We start from the raw sequence: 20,141 nt of genomic DNA, 5'->3' as shown, positions 1-20,141 counted from the left end.
TTTTCGATGCATTAAATGCATGCTATAACATACATAATTTCGATGTAGTATAATACACCCACAGATTCCATTTCCATTAAGTGATTATCCAGTGTTTAATCTGGGTCATGCGCCCGGCGCTTTGCATTGAAACGTTCAATTCATGTCGCTTAAAATGGCCGGTCATAATCTCGAGCCTCTTAGTAAAGTATTTACATTACACACTCCTCGCAGTTCAGTTTTTTATGTCTTTTAGCCGCCCCCCTATAACTATTTTATTTCTTCCTCAAACTGACGCAATGATTCTCGTCAGAAGTCAGCCTTACTTCATCTCAGCCTCGCCTCCAGCATTCCATCATGTATCGAGACTGTCTCCGATCAACCCGAGTAGGTCTCCTGCTGGGTGTGTGTGTGTGTGTGCATCAGCCGCTGACCCAGTTCAACTCAAAACACAGCAGACGACACCTTTCCTTCAGCATGGCCAACACACCGTGGTTAGATTGTAAACACTTTGTTTAAACATTCTTATCGCCTTCAAAAATCTACCCTTCCTATTGTTCACTTTTTTTCCCCCCCAACCGATCTCATGATCCGATAAAAAGAAAAATGACTATAGAGATTAAGGATTGTCTTCCATGACAGATGGACACGCCTACAATTCGAGTTTACCTGGGCGACATTAGCCGCTTTCGATACACCGTTGTAATCGATTTCATATGAACGGTGCCTCAGTATAATAAAATGCGCCCCCCAAAATGCATTCCTACATAATACTTTTATACTAGAGCAGCCGATATCGAACGGTTGTTACCCAGTCTTTAGATTTGTCTGCATGTTAATGAATGAACTGAAAGAAGAAAGCAACACTTGTTCCCACACACCTACAAAAGCCGAGCGTGACAGTTTCGTGCTGCTCGCGCCGCGCATGCCCAGTCCGCCGCATTAGTTCAAGGAACGGGAAACAACACAATAACACAAGAAGACCAAATCGTCGCCGTGCCCTTGGCATGCTTTGTGAATGAACCGCCCGTGCTATATTTATATCTTACTAGTTAAATCCTGGTGTATATAAGGGCTTCCCAGCCCAGCTGATTAGCCGAACAGTGGATTAAGTAACCTGTATGACGCATAACAGAAAAGCTGCAAGTGTTGAATAATTCAAGGGACGTTTGTATTGAAGTATTGATCTAGTTGTGGATGTGACATCGGACTGACAGCAGAAATATTCTTGTTGTGTTGGATTAACTTTTAAAAGTTTTAATTGTATAGATTCATAGTCGATATAGTCTAGTAGGTAAGTTTGGCTTTCATTTATATGTACCGTGCTAATATTATATAGCATCTTGGTGCATTTATTGACATAAACCTTACTTCTACTTATATGTATTAGGAGTGAATGTATTTGGTTGTAATCTGAAATGAATTGTTATAGTAATAAGGAATAGGAATTGTAGAATACCAATTCAAAAAGAACAAGACTCTTGTTCTGAGGGAGAAACTAAAAGGAGGGAGTGAAATTCAAATAAAATTGGGGAATGTTTACAAAGCTCCGTTATTGTGTGTCTGCCAAGATTAAGATTCTTATTTCTCCCACTTCCCATTCTCGGATCAAGTTAAAACTTTGCATAATTATCTGTTGATCATGACAACACATCAATCAATAAAACATGACCTAGTTCATTAATTAATTTTGTTTGTTAGCTTGTTGTTTTTTTTTTTTATAGAAAAGGGAAATAAATCTTGAAATATTTAGAGAAATAGCGCACCTTTCCCTTGTGAAATAATATATATATATATATAGTAAACGTGTGGGTTGTAAAACCAAGATCTTGATTAGGGTCGCCAGTACGAAATGATTTGATGCCTAGCCCTAGGAAGTTAGTCGCCGGGGCAGATTGTATGAAAACCCCGAGACACGCGACTTATTGAACTATCAGGCATCTTCTTGTCAATGTGTGTGTGTGTGTGCGCGCGCGCGCTCTACATGTAGGCTCCATGGTAGTTCATCCCTGATCCTTTCTTTCCACGGTAGGCCACCTCCACTTCTCCCCGAGACTACGCACGCGCATATATTGGGATACAAAATAGGACACAACTCTGTGATTGTGTGTGTGTGTTGATTGAAATGTGACATGTCTAATGTCCCCTTGGGTTACGTAATACATGTATTGATAGAAGCAGATTGTGCGTTTCCTCATCCCAGACCTCAGTGTCAACAAGTAGGTTTTTTTTAAATAGTTTTTTTCGTTTCACATTTAAATGTGTTTCTAACGATACAGATGCTGTTTAGAGATTGACAGGATTAAGTTCGGGGGGGGGGGGGGGAGGGGAGACACTTTATGAGCGACTAACAAAAAGCCTCAGCACGGGTTTAAACAAAAATATATTTAAAAATAATTGTTGACTAATTAAAACAGAACACCTAATCTACTGGTGCGGTGCAGGCATGGTTGAGACTCCTCGTGTCAAAATGTATGTCTCGCACTTGACGTCCTATTTCTAGATCAATCAATGTGTCAATGTCTGCGTCCGCGTACCTGTCCCCGACAATAGGAATGTTTTTGTTCTGCTATAAAAGTCAAAACTCTTTTAATCTATTTCCAATCTCTTCTTGATCTTCTACACGTTGTTTTAAATCAGTGTTTCCCAAACTGTGTTCCGCGGGACCCTAGTGTTCCTGGAGGGCTGAATAGGTGTTTTACGAACTACAGGAATAATTAATTAGTAGGCCACCACGTGAATATAAATCTCTAAAAAAAAAAATATAAAGTGTTCCGCTCAGAATGTGCGACGTGTTCCCGTTGAGGAAAAAGTTTGGGAACCACTTGTTTTAAATAATAAGAATGTATCCGTCTGAAGCCCAGATTACAATCAAATAGTTTCTTCATCCTATTTAAGTTTGAGGTGACGGTGTTCGTACTTGAGCTCAGTGACAATTGAACGATTGATTTGTTTGGCCACAAAGCACACGTGCTACGAAGACAGTCACAATTACAAATAACAATCTTCACACAATCAAGATGAAAAACTAAAGAAATGTAATAATAATGCAAGTGGTCATAGAAATAATAATAATAAGGAACAACGATACCGCAGCACACAATATGAGAATAATGTCAATAATGTAATAAAGTTGTATATTAAAATAACTATAAAAGTCTATAGCAGAGTTTAACTTCTGAAAAAAGGGCAGAATTAACATTATGAATAAACAGCTGTTTTTTTTTTTAAGTTCTTTTCTTTAAGTTATTTTGATCTAGTATTCTCAATTACCAGTGCAATTTTGCTGTCAAAGCTATCTAGTAGGTCTAACCACATGTATCCCATACATAACTTCTCTAATTGTAATTTGACATCATGTAATGGCCATTTACAAATTGAAAACTGATTATTTTTTTAAAAAAAATGTGTCAGTAGATACTTAAATAAAAAAAAAAAAGCATTCCTTTCATTACTAATGTCTCCATTGTCAATTTACCAGTTTCTCCTAATCCATCTTGACCAGTAAGTGTCGTGGTTTGAAACACAGGGTATACTAAGATTGTGTGTTGGATCACACCGACACTAATCTGTGTCTTTGTTTCATTAAGATCGTGTAGTTGGATCACACTGGCACTAATCCGTGTCTCCATCTCACTAAGATTGTGTAGTTGTTTAGACTGGAACGCGCCTGCCTATTGTTTCGCCGTGTACCACCTGTGGCCACTGATCTGACCCTTCTTGTTTGCTGTCTGTCTCATTGTCTGTCTGTGTGTACTCTCTTGCCTCTAGGGGTCAATCGACAGATTAATGATGCGCATGATCCCAAGGCGGTCACAGAGATGGACACAATTATTTTCTGTGCATGGCCAATTGACCAGGCATACTAAATGTATACACCTGCAAGATTGATAGAGGTACTTCTAATGTGATAGAGATAGAGTTTTCTTAACGATACTTTCATTACTTAGCACTAATCATTGAATGTAGTATTGCGCCCACGGAGCAAGGGAGATAACTAGAAAAATTCTTTGTTTGCAGACGTCACAAATGTACACAAAGTTGCCAACTACGGTCACGATACGTTGAGGGATTTCGTTCTTCACAAATGTGTCGTTCAATTGAAACTTGTGTTCGTTGACGGTTTCCTTATTCAAAACCCGTTTGGGTTTAAGAGACTAGGCGCATCCATGAACAAATGAAAGGCCGTTGAAGCCTCCAGGGGCTGCTCATCAAAGCTCATATTCCTTTTTTTTTTCTTTTAATCTTCGCCCCACTTAACGACATTCTGCTTAATTCACACTAATCCTTTTTCTGCCAGTTTTAATGAAATTTTCCACACCGTAAGAGCGAACAAAAGTTGAATTTTTGAATTTCTCGGACTTGAGTCTAGCAGATCTGTTTGATGCACTGGCATCATGTCCACTCATTTATAAAATAGTTTGGGGAGGGGGGAAAGTAAAGCTGTTGGTCAACATCATCTTCCAAAACAGTTTCTTGGTCACCAATGGAAAGTTGTGCAATGGTCAAAGTGTTTCAGGTTATACACATGACTAGATGTCTTTAGTGACGTTAAGTCTAATGATTATATAAAAAAAATGGTTCTGTAATTTAATATTTTTGGATCACTTTACGTTATATATATATATGTTTAAAACGTTTAGTTTGTGTACGAGTTTGTTCTATCATTGAGACGCGGTTGCTGAGTGATAAAGCGCTTGGTTCCGGACCGGACGGTCCCGGGCTCGAATCCAGGTGAAAACTGGTGTTTTTAAATTCGGGATTTTTGGTCCACCCAAGCTCTAATGGAAATCTGACATTAGTCGGGGGGGGGGGGGGGGAAAGTGAGGGCGGTTGGTCTTTGTGCTGGCCACATGACACTCTCGTTAACCGTGGGCCACAAAAACAACTTTACTTTATTTGTTCTGTCTCGTTGAATTTTTAAAAATCCTTAAAGTAATTTGAATAAGGATCCCAAATCAGGGGATACAATATATTGAAGTTTATTCAAAGCTGTGGACATACAGTAAAATGGGTTCACTATGGCACCGTACCGTAAACGAAAGTGTAGAGAAGATAGAGCCTGTGGCATTCGGTCTGCGTTACGCCTGGTGTGTGGAATATTTTAGCCCCTGGCACCGTTGTATTTAGCAAGTCAGATTATAGTATATCTACCTGACATTGTAGTTCTATCCAGTGCTTTTGTGTGTGTGTAAAAACTAACTTTTAACTACTAATAAATTAAGAATAAACGTTAAAAAAGTAATAATTTTTCCCCAGATTGAAAAAGGTGCCGGTACGCCGTACCGGTGCGTACCGTCACAAAAAAGCACTGTTTCTATCTACCCGATATAGTAGTTCTATCTACCCGACATTGTGGTTCTATCTACCCGACATTGTAGTTCTATCTACCCGACATTGTGGTTCTATCTACCCGACATTGTAGTTCTAACTAGTCATCTTATTTCAATGATGTCCTAACAAACTTATTAACATAATTTGTTTGACTAAACTTTAAGAGCACTCCTCTAAATCTAAAAACAAAATTTAGCATTGTTCTCCAAACTGAAAGAGCTCCCGTCCAATTAGACGTAGACTGAATTGGGTTGCGTTGTATTGAACATTGCACAGTGTGTCATGCTGTATCGATCCACATTCCTACCGGTGTGTGTGTGTGTGATGTGTTAATCTCCTCATCCTCCAGCGGGATGTAGATCTATCTAGCTGAGTTGTATGTTATATCTCTGACATATGACAAAGGAAGTCGCCTGGCTGTCGACGAACCACGCCCTCGCGTTAAGACGTGCGGGAGCAGCGATACTGTGTGTTGTCTTGTCACTGGCTCGTGGCCACATCTTCGATTCCTTTCTGTGAAATTGTTACATTATGTGTTCGATATGACATTAGCTTGACCGCTGGACACGCTGCTAGACACTGTCAGTTTGATTGGCTTTTAGTTTGATACACTGTGAGTTTGATACGATGTTTGATACGCTACTATTGTATGTTGATAAATACTCTGTTAGATTTTGATAACTGTCCATTTGATAGGCTGTTAGATACACTGTCCATTTGATACGCTTCTAGGTACACTGTCCATTTGATACGCTGTTAGAAATTGTCCATTTGATACGCTGTTAGATACACTGTCCATTAAATAGGCTGTTAGATACACTGTCCATTTAATACGCTGTTAGATACACTGTCCATTTGATACGCTATTGCACTATCAATTTGATATGTTGTTATTTTGATTAAAATCACATCACATCTAGTAAAGTTCATATTTTGTGTCGCTAAAACATCCAACTGCCAGTCTGTACTGTACCTGAGTAGATACAACTTTTTAAACACCCAACTGCTAGTCTGTACTGTACCTGAGTAGATCCAACTTTTTAAACACCCAACTGCTAGTCTATACTGTACCTGGGTAGATCCAATGGTTTAAACACCCAACTGCTAGTCTGTACTGTACCTGGGTAGATCCAATGGTTTAAACACCCAACTGCTAGTCTGTACTGTACCTGAGTATATACAACTTTTTAAACACCCAACTGCTAGTCTGTACTGTACCTGAGTAGATCCAACTTTTTAAACACCCAACTGCTAGTCTGTACTGTACCTGAGTAGATCCAACTTTTTAAACACCCAACTGCTAGTCTGTACTGTACCTGAGTAGATCCAACTTTTTAAACACCCAACTGCTAGTCTGTACTGTACCTGAGTATATACAACTTTTTAAACACCCAACTGCTAGTCTGTACTGTACCTGAGTAGATCCAACTTTTTAAACACCCAACTGCTAGTCTGTACTGTACCTGAGTAGATCCAACTTTTTAAACACCCAACTGCTAGTCTGTACTGTACCTGAGTAGATCCAACTTTTTAAACACCCAACTGCTAGTCTGTACTGTACCTGAGTAGATCCAACTTTTTAAACACCCAACTGCTAGTCTGTACTGTACCTGAGTAGATCCAACTTTTTAAACACCCAACTGCTAGTCTGTACTCTAACTGGGTAGATCCAATGTTTTAAACACCCAACCGCTAGTCTGTACAATACAGATTACATTATCTGCCTTATAGATTTCAAGGTCTAAAAAATGTACTTCATAAGTGTCATCAAATGAATTTTTTCCATCTTAATTTTTCATTTCATTTTTATTGTGGGATGTAGATCTATAACACAATATCTAGCTGCTGAATCTTATCTAGTAGAATCTTAACTAGTAGAATTTAACGCTATTTTATTTGTTTCCAGACAAACCGACTTCCATGACGCGACTTCTCTTCACCCCGCAGCGCGGGGCTGACAGTCGCTACGGAAGTACAGAGCTCATCCACCGGAACAGCAGCAGCAGCACTCCCTCTCTGCACGGCTTCTACATTAGCAAGAACAGCAGCCCGGGCAAGGTGGTCTACCACCAGAACCAGAACCTCCAGCACACCCGCTACATCAGCAGCAGCACCAGCAACATCATGTCGCTCAGGGACACCCCCGGCCGGGCTGGCGCCCCGGTCTCCAGAAGCCACTCGTTCGGTGGAGTGTCCATCGGGTCCACTTACTCCAGCACCTCCATGCCCACAGTGCTGGGAGAGACGGTCAAGCGGAGCCCCAGGGTGCACTCCAAGTCACACATCAGCTCAAAGCCGTTCAGGAAGTCTCCCAAGGTGCCCAAGGTTCCGCGTCCCAACAGAGCCATGCTGGTGTTTGACAGTGTCAAGAAAGGCATTGGGTAAGTGGGAGATTCCATGTAGAACGGGGGGGGGGGGGGGTGCGGGGGGGGGTAGACAAACAAAGAAAATAAATAGTAATTGATTCTTCCAATAGTCTTTTTTTTTTAAAGCATCTTGTCTGGAACGTCTAATTACAATGTCTGATAATGAACTTTTCTCTCAAAATGTGTGTCCTACAACCCCTTATTTGATGACATACAACACTTTGTCTGATGACGTATAACACTTTCTCTGATGACGTACAACACTTTGTCTGATGACGTACAACACCTTGATTGATGACGTGCTAGACTTTGTTTCATGAAATACAAAGGTCTTGTGCGACAATCTTCTCTTCCAGTGTCTGATTTCGCCGTGTACACTTTCCTTCGCTTGTAATACTAAAACGTATGCAGTTATTCTAACAACAACAACAAAATCCGTATGGTACCATGGGCGGCAATTCATACATTACACTCCCATGGGAACCCAGAAGTTGGATGTGTCAATTATTAAACATCTCATAGGAGGAACTTCATTATTTGGATAATTTGTCCGCGGAGATGACATCCCGCTACTGCTGTCTCTCCCCCCCCCTCTCTCTCTCTCTCAATCTGGTTCGCTCTCTTCTATCTCAAAGGTCCTCCTACTTTTTTTTTTTTTTTTAAACTACAAAGCTTAAAACAGCTCACTCTGTCTGTTAAAAAGTTTGTACACGTTGTTTCTCCCACGCCCGAATTAAACTGAAATTTGGCACAATTGTTTCCTTTACCTGACAACTGTACACAAGAATTAATATAAAACAAAATGTGCCCATTAGTTTTTTAACTATTGGTAAATGGTTATTTTGTTAGGCTAAGGCATCGAACAAGGGAAAGAAATAGTGCTTGACTGATGTGGTGGTATATGCTTTGTAAGTCGCCGCTTTTAAGTTTCAATTGAAGCTTACAGTAGATAACTATAAATCTTATATTTTCATAAGCGATTCGCTGTCACAGTGTTAAGCGTGTTGGCTTTAGGAGGCTTGAGTCCAGGTCTGTCAACTTTTATTTTTTTGATAAATGCATTTAAAAAACGTTCACAGTAGCATTCACACAGATACCCCCTTCTACCCCCCCCCTCCCGTCTGGTCCAGACAAGTGATAGGACCATTGAGTATTGGAGAAAGCAAGTAAAAAGCGCTAAACAAAAAGCAATTGGTAAAGATATTTCTAATCGCACAGATTTCTTGTTGTTGGTCTAGATCTGTTACAAATCTAATGACATGGCTAATCCAGACTTGTTGATACACACTACGCTTTATCGAAGGTTTTCTTTTTATTATTAAATTTTATTTTTTTATTTTCTTGTTTTTATTTATATTTTTAAAAAAAATATTTTTTTTTGAGTATTTTTAAGTGCAAGTACACTTCAAAGAGTCCCATTACTGGTTAACACTGACACTAATCATTAACTAACCCTGGGCCTCTGGAAACACCTGAATGTTAGAGAGAGAAAGGTGCCTATTGGCTGGTTGGCTCAAGGTGGTACGAGAACCAGTTCCAATAACGGCATGTCCTCTCGTCCGTCGTATCGATCTCACCAAGCAGTCAATTTTTTTGTACCTACTGTCCAAGAGCTCTACCTCTGGGCTGAGATATCTGGTTCACTTCCTCAGCCTCGTTCTGATGCCCTTTTGTCCCAAATACCTCTTCCTGGTAGGTGTGTCGAGTCAATACATTCACAGCCCTGACATCAGTTTACTCTCAGCCCCCCCCCCCTCAGACCCCTGTCCCCCTCTTCCAGTTTTCTCCGAGTACTCATTCGCTTATCAGTATCGTTAATGAATAACGGTGACCCGATACTTTTATCAAAGCTGGGTTTCTGCATCCCACCCCCCTTCCCCTTACTGAATCACCTTGGATGTAATTGTACACTATCGTAACAGTCTGTGTTTATGGGGAGAGGGACTTTTTTTTTCTTCGCCGTGAACTCGTGATCCAGTGTCCGATCACAATGTCAGTGTTGTGTATTGTATTTGATATGTCATTGGTTCCCCAACATGCAATTGGCCATGTTCTGATAATGATAAATTATCCCCACCCCCCTCCTCCCGCCCTCTCTGTCCCCGGTGTTTAAACGTTTGCACCGTAGACTTCTATCTTCTGGTGACGCCATTTATTGTTTCCTTACAAACCCGTTCACACTGAACCACGACATTATTTTGTGACCACAATAAAACGGGCAAAAATATATAAGGGTCTTACAAACCACCAGAGTATTAACAAGAGTTTGTTTCACATGTAATAGCGAAGTCAAATAGCCTTAAATATTCCAAGGCAAGTTGAGGGACTTGCGTATCGCCGGACTAGTCATCGTGTCCCACGGATTATCGCATTACCGGCGTCTTTTTTTTTTTTGCGCCGGAAATGCAAAGTACACAACGACATCCCGTCGTCCCATGGGACATCACTCCTTGACTTCTGCTGAAAATTAACGGATGCGCATACCGGCCTAGTGCAAACGAAAGATCGTAAAAATTAAGGAATGGTCGCTCTTTTTTTTTTTTTTTTAACCTTTGTTTATATTTTTACGATGTGTCGTTTGAATCAGACATGTGTTGTACATATCAGTTCACTCAGACAGACAGGTCTAGTCGATTGGATTTGACAAAATGTCACTAGAATAATGTATATCACTTAGATTTTAAACCGAGTAACCGAGACCAATCGTCAAAGAAGGCCTGAACACTGACCCTGCAACGTTACAACCTGTGGGCAGTTTAGCCCAAATAGCGCGTTGCCACGGCGTACAACGTGTGGCGTAGCAACGAGCTTTTGGTCTTCTTTGACGACTGGTCACGCTTGGGCGCGTACAGTTGTGACTGTGACCTACTTCTCGCAGGTCACAATACTGCCGTGACCTCTGAACAGGATGTGGACTCAACAGGTGCACTTCACATTACTCACGAAATTATTTTACACCCCCCCCCCCTTCCATCCTTCAGCCTACAGTCAAGACAGCATCAAAATAAAACCAATTAAAGTCAAACAACCCCGAGTGACCCATTGGAGCGTCTCTTATAATAAATACAAGACAATATTGCCTTAGACTTGGACATTGCATAGTGTTTGTTTGCACGGCTCTATATCTAGACTAGATGGACACGGTGTAGGCAATCGATTATTTTAACGGGGTTATTTTAAAATTGTAACTCCAGCGGTAAAAATAACTACCAGTATCGATTCTCGTGTGTTGCCTAGTCGTTAGAACTGCGATACTAATTTTTTTTGGTCCTCTCGGTCGATACAGCCCAGGTAGTTGTGACATGCAGTTGGTCGTATAAATAGAACATACATTCAGGGGATATAATTCATAAGTGATAAACAAGTCACAACTGCCTGACAGACATTTATTTCCCTTTACACATGTGTGCAGGTTATTGAAAACTCATAACTGGCTATTTATTGTTTCGGCTTTGTGATCTTTCATACTTAAAGTGTGGTCAGCGAGCGACGGTTATATAATTAAATGGAAAGGCCGGAAGAACTGTAACTAAGAAGGGGGAGGTCCGATTGGATCCTTTATACGATGTCTTAATTACTGGTAGTGAATCTTTCCACTGTAAATTTTATAGTTATACATGTATATGTTTTTGCAATAGGGGCGCCTTAAAATAGTTTGCTTGTTTGGGATTTAGGTGTGGACACACGCCAGGTTGAAGCGCCCCTGAGGTCAACGTTTCGTTAGTCAGAGCAGGCGTCACGTCAGAGCTTCTCTCTTGAAGATGAGTCAAGTGTATATAGGTTAGGCGAGAAAAATGTTTTCAGATGTCTGCAACCTAACACAAAAAAAAAAAAAAAAAAGAAGTGTGGTCTCCCTTGTTTGTCTGTTTGTGGTGGCTGTGAAATGGGTCCCAGGCTTGCACGTAATGGACTGTTGGCTTAAACTGGGCAGATGGCCTGGTCCTATTTGTGGAATTTTCTCGTTACAGTGCGACACATTTTGTAACACTAGTCCCTCGCCCCGCTTGTTCTCGCTCTCTCTCTCCCTCCCCCTCTCTCTCCCTCTCCCCTCTCTCTCCCTCCCCCTCTCAATCTCCGCCTCCCTATCTCTCCCTTCCTCCCCTCTCTCTCCCTCCCCCTCTCTCTTCCTCCCCTCTCTCTTCCTCCCCTCTTCCTCCCTCTCTCTCCCCTCCCCCTCTCTCCCCTCCCCCTCTCCCCCCCCTCTCTCTCTCTCCCCTCTCTCCCCTCTCTCCCCCTCCCCCTCTCTCTCTCTCTCCCTCCCCCTCTCTCTCCCCTCTCTCTCTCCCCTCTCTCTCTCCCTCTGCCTCCCTCTCTCTTCCTCCCCTCTCCCCCTCCCCCTCTCTATCCCTCCCCCTCCCTCCCCCTCTCTCTCCCTCCCCCTCTCTCTCCCTCTCTCATTCCTCCTCTCTCTCTCCCTCCCTCTCTCTCTCCCTCCCCCTCTCTCTCTCTCCCTCTTTCTTCTTTCCTCCCTTAAGGTTTGTGTGTGTAAGCTGTTGTCTAAACTTTGATAGGACACACCATGCCTAGAACAGTTCACTTTCTTTGTTTGTTTAATGTACTTCTACTACAAAGTATGGGGCTGGACAAAAGCAATATGTTATGCCAGGCTGGAGAGACTTGAGAGACTGTAATAGCAATAGAAAAGTTTTCAACTACCAACTTCTCTGTTGCCACTACCAATAGTTGACTGCACAATATGTGCCAAAAAACCCAAAACCCTAATAGTTCACTGTGGGGTCAAGGCTTGACCAGCTGATCTGAAGGAAGCTTGTCTGTTATGAAGGAATATCTGCCAATATAAAATCCTTAATCATGATTTCACCAGACTACTTGTCATGCTGTTGGGTAATCAGATGCTTGACAACTTTACCTATACATACATTGACAAACTTAGACTATCACTCTAGACTCAGGTGACATTGTTCTGGACCTTTTGTAATGCAATGTGGAGATGATGGTGTCTGATTTACTGAGCCAAAGATCTCTGGTTCATGTCCTGATTAATATTGCTATTTTCATTACAATCTTTGATGGCTGCCTGGTCGTGCGGTTTGCGTGCTGGACTGTCGTTCGGATTTATCGACGGTCGAGGGTTCAAACTCTGCCCGCTCCCATCCCCCGTCGTCCTGCGGGAGGTTTGGACTAGGAAGTAAACTATCTTCAACTCTGAAGGAACATCCAAAACATGTAAAACATTTTACAAACATTTTACAATAGTCTCACCTAACATAGTTACTGAAGATCTGTTTAGTAGACCAATAAAGACACTTCATGACAAACTACCTTTGTTTGCTACTTGTGTACTGTAGACTGTTTTGAAAGGCAAACTTTTTTACTTGTATGATCATGAATTAACCTCTTTGATATACCATATATACTTTTTTGTTTTTCAACTTCTGCAATGTCTGAGTCTCTCAAGGTCACTTCTGCTTCAGTGACTTGTTGACATTTCTTGTTAGTCTACTATTTTTTCCATTGGTTAAAAATGGGCTGAAAATTAAAGATGAGTGCAGTGTGTCACATGACTATGCTAACCCAGTTGCGACCTGCATATTTTTCGGCGTCTTGTGCTGACAAAGCCAAGACAAAGCCGTTGTCCCATTGGTTAGATACCAGTGAATCACAAATGCTAGGACTAGTAGCTTTTTGGAGACAATGGATCATAGAGCCTTCAAAAGAAGAGACAAAGCTTGTGCAATAACTAAATTCAGTTATTTATATCTTTTGATAGACTCGCTTTAACTAAACAGTACTGGTTAGACTTAGAATTACCTGAGATGCCGACACCCCCCTTACAGTTTTTATGTAATGTTTTTGTCTTAACAAATACCTTTAGCAGAGTCCAAATTGAACTTGGTTTGGGGGATTCTGGTAGTTTGATGAAACTCTGTCCTTTACATTTGTTTTTATGTTGTTGTTTTTTTTATTTGCTTTGTGCACATATAGCTCTTAAGAGTTAAATGAGTCTGTCTCAATCTTTTTTTTGGCAATGGACTGGCTAGAATCAGGTCAATAATAATTCAAACCAATAGATCAAAGAAATGTTTTAATATAACACTGTGTAGCTCCTATCTACAGTCCCCCTAGTGGCATAGATAATAAGACCTGGGAGAGATTTAGTCTTGCTCTCCAGTACTGGGTCCCAGTTTGACAGACTTGACCCCCCTGTAGACCTAACCTGTCATGTTGAGAGTGCTGTGTAAACAGAAAGATTGAAACCTGAAGGTTAATGTGTGGACAGCTCATAGTAGACTTTCTTGTTTTACTAATCAGGGCTTCAGTGCCGCCCCCCCCCTCCCCAGTGATTCACCTTATGTCAAAATACTATTTTGATGTTTATATTGACCTATAGCCCAACAAGTTCTCGAGTGTCATTCAAATTATTATACAGTTATTTGTCTTTTTTTTTTTTTTTTAAATATAATTCAAATTAACACAAAGTTATTTGTCTTTAAAAAAATATAATTCAAATTAACACAGTTATTTGTCTTTAAAAAAATATAGTTCAAATTAACACAGTTATTTGTCTTTTAAAAAATATAGTTCAAATTAACACAGTTATTTGTCTTTTAAAAAAATGTTCAGGCTTAAATACACTTAGGAGGGAAACCTAAAGTTATTAAATATGAAATACTAAATATGAATAAAACAAATTCAGGCCTTGAAAGATCTCAACGCTCGTGCCAGCTGGCAAATTAAACACAAGTAAGACAAATATCCAAAAGAGTTGAAGAAAATCATCCAAAGTAAAGGAATAAATAATGTCCTCCAAACCTGCAGACTTTATCACCAGGCCAGATCAAGATACTGGCTCCAGGATGTCCCCAGAAAAGACAAACTGCATGGGGAGCTCTGTGCATTTCATCTCAGACATAAACATAGGTTGTCTGAGCCTTCCAATAGTGAGAGTGAGAATGAAGTAGAACAAAAGATTTGTCACAAATAGGTCTATATTTTGATCTATATACATTCTATCCAAAGTTGTTTTGTTTTTATATAGTAGCAAAGCTAAAACTGTATAATGGTACCTGCTAACTTGTGGCTAGTAATATTTTAAATGTTTTTTTTGTTTTCGTTTTTAGAGAGTTCATCCAAGCAACTCATGATGACATTGCCCAGCTGATGGCCAGTGAAAGTGGGACATCGACAGCACAGGTTGGTCAACCCAAATATTTGATTCCAATGATTCCTTGGCCCTCCCAAATTTCTGATTTTTTTTTTTTTTACATTAGTTTGTTTTACTTCTTCTCTGGTTTTATTTTTTAAAATAAGTTTTTCTTTTAATACAAAAAAAAATTATTTCTGTAAATAGTTGTTAGTTTTCTTTGACACAAAGCTTTCTCCTAATACTTTCTACTTGGAGCTCTAACTGAAGGTGGTGGGCCTTTGTTTCATATACTGACTTGACGTGAACTTAGAAATCATAGCTCTACCAGCACTCTTGTAGCTGCCAGGAAGAATGACATTGTACAGCGGGAATTAAAAAACAAAACAAAACAGGAAGCTGATGCATCTTTCATTTGCTATGAGGGCCAATATTTATTTAAAATCAATTATAGTTATTGAGTCTATCTATAATTTTTCTGGTCTAAGTGTAAATGAATTAGTGAAAAGAGCTTGTTTTTTTTATAGATGTTCATATGTAAGTGTGAATGTATTGAATTAAAGTTGAAGCTTTACACAATTATTCATTATCGATGATAACACTTGAATCAATAAAAAAAAAACTTATCAAGTAGTCAATTAATTAGTGGTAATTAATTAATTTTGTCTTATGTAGAAAAAGGGGATACATTTTGCAGTATTGAGATACATGGCAGTAATTTTGAAGTTCTTTCACTTAAAAAAAAAATATTTTGCTTGTTTTTCTTTATGATCTGATCAAATATTTGATTTAGTTGGTAAAAAAATAAAGGGAGTGGGGAGGAGGGGTTGTCAATGGTTGTCTTCTTGTCTTATTGAAACCCAACCAATTGAAATGTCACTGATGTGTACAACTTGTCTTCAAATCACTTTTTAGGGCAAACTTCATGAGACGGATAAGGTAACAGACCACTCAGTGTTTTCTTGATGTTGTTGTGAGACACGGGAGGGGGGGGGGGGGCTGGTGTTTGAACAAATGTGAAGCTAACAGTTTAATCTGCATGCTCTAACACACAGTCTTCTTTGTTTTTCACTCACTTCTTAGAGCTCAAGAAGGTCTCAACACTGACTTTGCAACGTCACAACCTGTGTGCAGTTTAGACCAAGAGCTTGTTACAGACATTTCAAGTGGCAACGACCTTTTGATCTAAACTGCCCACAGGTTGTGATGTCGCAGGTCAGTGTTCAGGCCTTCTATGACGTTTGGTCACAGTTCGATGAACTCACTAGCACGTTCTGTACATACATATTGAACAGCACTCACCATGATATGTTGTTATTTTGTCAGTCACTTTAATGTTTGGTTCCATAGCCTGTTTTAGGAGTATACAAAGGGGGGTAACAAATTAATTCTAATTCATAGTCACAAAAGAAACTGAAATGGTTAAAGAAAAAAAAATGTTATAGTACTTACTAGAAATCTCAAAATTTCCTCAGTATTTCTTTTCTGTACTCCAATTCTAAATATGTATGTATATGTGTTGTCAATCCATTGTTGCATGATACAATGTTATTAAATTCTTGATTCTCTCTGTTGAATTACATTAGACCTCACTGTTTCTGTGAGCAGTAAGAATTTCTTAGTTAATTGTTTGTAAGCTTTGTGAGATTTATTATAAAAGTTGCTTGCTATCTCTTGGAATGATTAGTTCCTTTTGGACATTGTTGAGGATTAAGAAGTAATTTATTTCTAGTCTGATCCACACACTATTTTATACCTTGTAGACCTTGTTGTTAGCTGTAGTTTGTAAACCCCTTAAATGTTAGTTTATTCTTTTATCTGTTGTTTACGGCGTTGATGTATACATATTCAACATAACATATTATTTTTGAAACGTCGGGCATTCAAGTGCCCTGAAGAACTTGATCAAAGTGATTAAGGCAAAGATTATTTTGTCAATTAAAATAGAAATATTGATAGTATATTTGGAAATATTTGGAAGGAAATAATATACCAGTAAAAAAATACAATAACATGCCACCAAAATCAACTAATAGGTTTGTAAAATGTTTTACATGTTTCTGATGTTCCTTCAGAGTTGAAGATGGGGGATGGGAGCGGGCAGGGTTTGAACCCGGGATCATCGATAAATCCAAACGACAGTCCAGCTCGCAAACCGCATGACCAGACAGCCATCCTTGTTGTATCAATAGGCGTAATTTGGTGTCAGCTATGTATTTACTAAGTAATAAATATGTCATTGATATTTGCCCTTCCAGATGTCTGGACAAGTCAATCCTTGTATTTCTTTGTGTTTACTTGGACATTCAACTGTAGTGAAAGGTTCCCATACCTGACCTTACCTTGTACACCCGTTAGGGTGTATTCCCATCAACACAAGCATGATTAATGTACTCTCAGCGTGAAATAAATACTTAATTTACTATTAAGGGTTTTAAACTTTCTCTATACATGAAACAGCAATGCCTTAAACAGCAAATGAAAATATTATCAAAGTAGTGGTCACCCTTGTCAGATTTCAAGATAATTGAAAAAAACATTATGAATTATATTTCATGGAAACAAAAATTTAATTTGGTGATCGATGCTTACTTGAAAATTAAACCTTTTCTTTCCAGCAAATTAAATCAGCTGAACGTTACCTAAAGAAATTAGAGTTTCACCTGGCCAAGATAGATGAACTTCATGACTGTTATATGCTCAACCAACAGTTACGTGAAGGTAGGAGACCCTCCACAAACAATTATTGATCTAGTTTGAATGGTTTTGAGAACTTGCTGTACAGAAACAGACTTGTGCATAATGTTTAATAAATTCATATATGTATAGATTATGATTTTTTAATAATACTTTTAGAATGGAATGAGATCTTACATGACTAAAAAAAATGATTTAGTATTTCATTTAATTTCCTGGTTTCAGGTGCAAAAAACATGGCACGAGCATACAGTGCTACAAACTCCCAGAGTCGCAAAGATTCTATCGCCAATGTGAAGTATGGGTATAAAGAGTGTTCTCAGGTGAGTTCTCTAACTGCTCACTTCACAATCTAATATTAGCTACATGGACAGTCTGATGAGACCGAGACAGCTGTTCCTGTTAAATCTTCATTAACTGTCTCTTCTCTATTTTAGACAATGTGTGCCATAGAAGCTCAGCTAGAGAATATGTTGGGAACATTTAGCTGTAGATTGAAAGGTAAGGCCAACAGCTAGCACCATAAACATGTTGTAATGCTTAAAAAGTGATGGTTAAACATTTGAGTGAAAATCTCCCAATCATTGTCAGAATGGTTTTTTTTTTTTTTTTTTTTTTTTTTAAATAAATCACTGACGTATATAAAATTTTTGAAAAGCTAATTCTTCACCTAAGTAAAACTATCAAAGTTTTGTTACTAAGCTTTTTTCTTTAATGCTGCTGTGTGCACATTTACAATACAAATACATGGAATAAAATGTATGATATAACACACTGAATAATTTTAAACTAGATCGCTATGCCATACCTGGGGAAGGGGCATTTTAGCACAGCTTGAGAAAGTGGCTTGCAAACCAATAATAAAATCAACTAATCCTGTCACCACGTACTTTGCTTAAAAAGTATCACATTTGAAAGGATACACAAATATTTTGTTCTAACCATCATCTGTACACACTGGGATGTCAAGCAAGAAGTAACCAAAATAAAAATATCTATGTCTCAAAGAAATATATCAATGTCTCAAAGAAATATATCAATGTCTCAAAGAAATATATCAATGTCTCAAAGAAATATATCAATGTCTCAAAGAAATATATCAGTGTCTCAAAGAAATATATCAGTGTCTCAAAGAAATATATCAATGTCTCAAAGAAATATACCAATGTCTCAAAGAAATATATCAGTGTCTCAAAGAAATATATCAATGTCTCAAAGAAATACATCAATGTCTCAAAGAAATATATCAATGTCTCAAAGAAATATATCAATGTCTCAAAGCAATATATCAATGTCTCAAAGAAATATATCAGTGTCTCACGGAAATATATCAATGTCTCAAAGAAATATATCAATGTCTCAAAGAAATATATCAATGTCTCAAAGAAATATATCAATTTCTCAATATCAATGTCTCAAAGAAATATATCAATGTCTCAAAGAAATATATCAATGTCTCAAAGAAATATATCAATGTCTCAAAGAAATATATCAATGTCTCAAAGAAATATATCAATGTCTCAAAGAAATATATCAATGTCTCAAAGAAATACATCAATGTCTCAAAGAAATATATCAATGTCTCAAAGAAATATATCAATGTCTCAAAGAAATATATCAATGTCTCAAAGAAATACATCAATGTCTCAAAGAAATATATCAATGTCTCAAAGAAGTATATCAATGTCTCAAAGAAATATATCAATGTCTCAAAGAAATATATCAGTGTCTCACGGAAATATATCAATGTCTCAAAGAAATATATCAATGTCTCAAAGAAATATATCAATGTCTCAAAGAAATATATCAATGTCTCAAAGAAATATATCAGTGTCTCACGGAAATATATCAATGTCTCAAAGAAATATATCAATGTCTCAAAGAAATATATCAATGTCTCAAAGAAATATATCTATTTCTCAAAGAAATATATCAATGTCTCAAGGAAATATATCAATGTCTCAAAGAAATATATCAATGTCTCAAGGAAATATATCAATGTCTCAAGGAAATATATCAGTGTCTCAAAGAAATATATCAATGTCTCAAAGAAATATATCAATGTCTCAAAGAAATATATCAATGTCTCACAGAAATATATCAATGTCTCAAAGAAATATATCAATGTCTCAAAGAAATATATCAATGTCTCAAAGAAATATACCAATTTCTCAAAGAAATATACCAATTTCTCAAAGAAATATATCAATGTCTCAAGGAAATATATCAATGTCTCAAAGAAATATATCAATGTCTCAAAGAAATATATCAATGTCTCAAAGAAATATATCAATGTCTCAAAGAAATATATCAATGTCTCAAAGAAATATATCAATGTCTCAAAGAAATATATCAATGTCTCAAAGAAATATATCAATGTCTCAAAGAAATATATCAATGTCTCAAAGAAATATACCAATTTCTCAAAGAAATATATCAATGTCTCAAGGAAATATATCAATGTCTCAAGGAAATATATCAATGTCTCAAAGAAATATATCAATGTCTCAAAGAAATATATCAATTTCTCAATATCAATGTCTCAAAGAAATATATCAATGTCTCAAAGAAATATATCAATGTCTCAAAGAAATATATCAATGTCTCAAAGAAATATATCAATGTCTCAAGGAAATATATCAATGTCTCAAGGAAATATA

General features: G+C 38.1%; 1 protein-coding gene across 9 annotated transcripts in view; it reads left to right on the top strand.

The window, feature by feature from the left end:
- Window positions 1-20,141, top strand: part of LOC106071066 (rho family-interacting cell polarization regulator 1-like) — a 73,397-nt gene that overhangs the window by 36,853 nt on the left and 16,403 nt on the right. For 6 of the 9 annotated variants that reach the window (XM_056045044.1, XM_056045043.1, XM_056045045.1 and 3 more), the window contains 6 exons: window positions 7,220-7,694; window positions 14,762-14,834; window positions 15,700-15,723; window positions 17,403-17,505; window positions 17,707-17,804; window positions 17,919-17,982. In XM_056045044.1, the coding sequence (XP_055901019.1) occupies window positions 7,234-7,694; window positions 14,762-14,834; window positions 15,700-15,723; window positions 17,403-17,505; window positions 17,707-17,804; window positions 17,919-17,982 (823 nt within the window). In that variant the 5' untranslated portion in view covers window positions 7,220-7,233. Of the gene's footprint in view, window positions 1-940; window positions 1,274-5,782; window positions 5,927-7,219; window positions 7,695-14,761; window positions 14,835-15,699; window positions 15,724-17,402; window positions 17,506-17,706; window positions 17,805-17,918; window positions 17,983-20,141 lie in introns of those variants that run through there. The other 3 variants (XM_056045046.1, XM_056045047.1, XM_056045040.1) reach the window with 3 other exon arrangements.

Source organism: Biomphalaria glabrata, chromosome 10, assembly GCF_947242115.1.
Source record: "Biomphalaria glabrata chromosome 10, xgBioGlab47.1, whole genome shotgun sequence".
Classification (NCBI taxonomy): Eukaryota; Metazoa; Mollusca; class Gastropoda; family Planorbidae; genus Biomphalaria; species Biomphalaria glabrata.
Note: the sequence above shows the minus strand (reverse complement) of the source record. Positions and strands in the feature narration are given on the sequence as shown.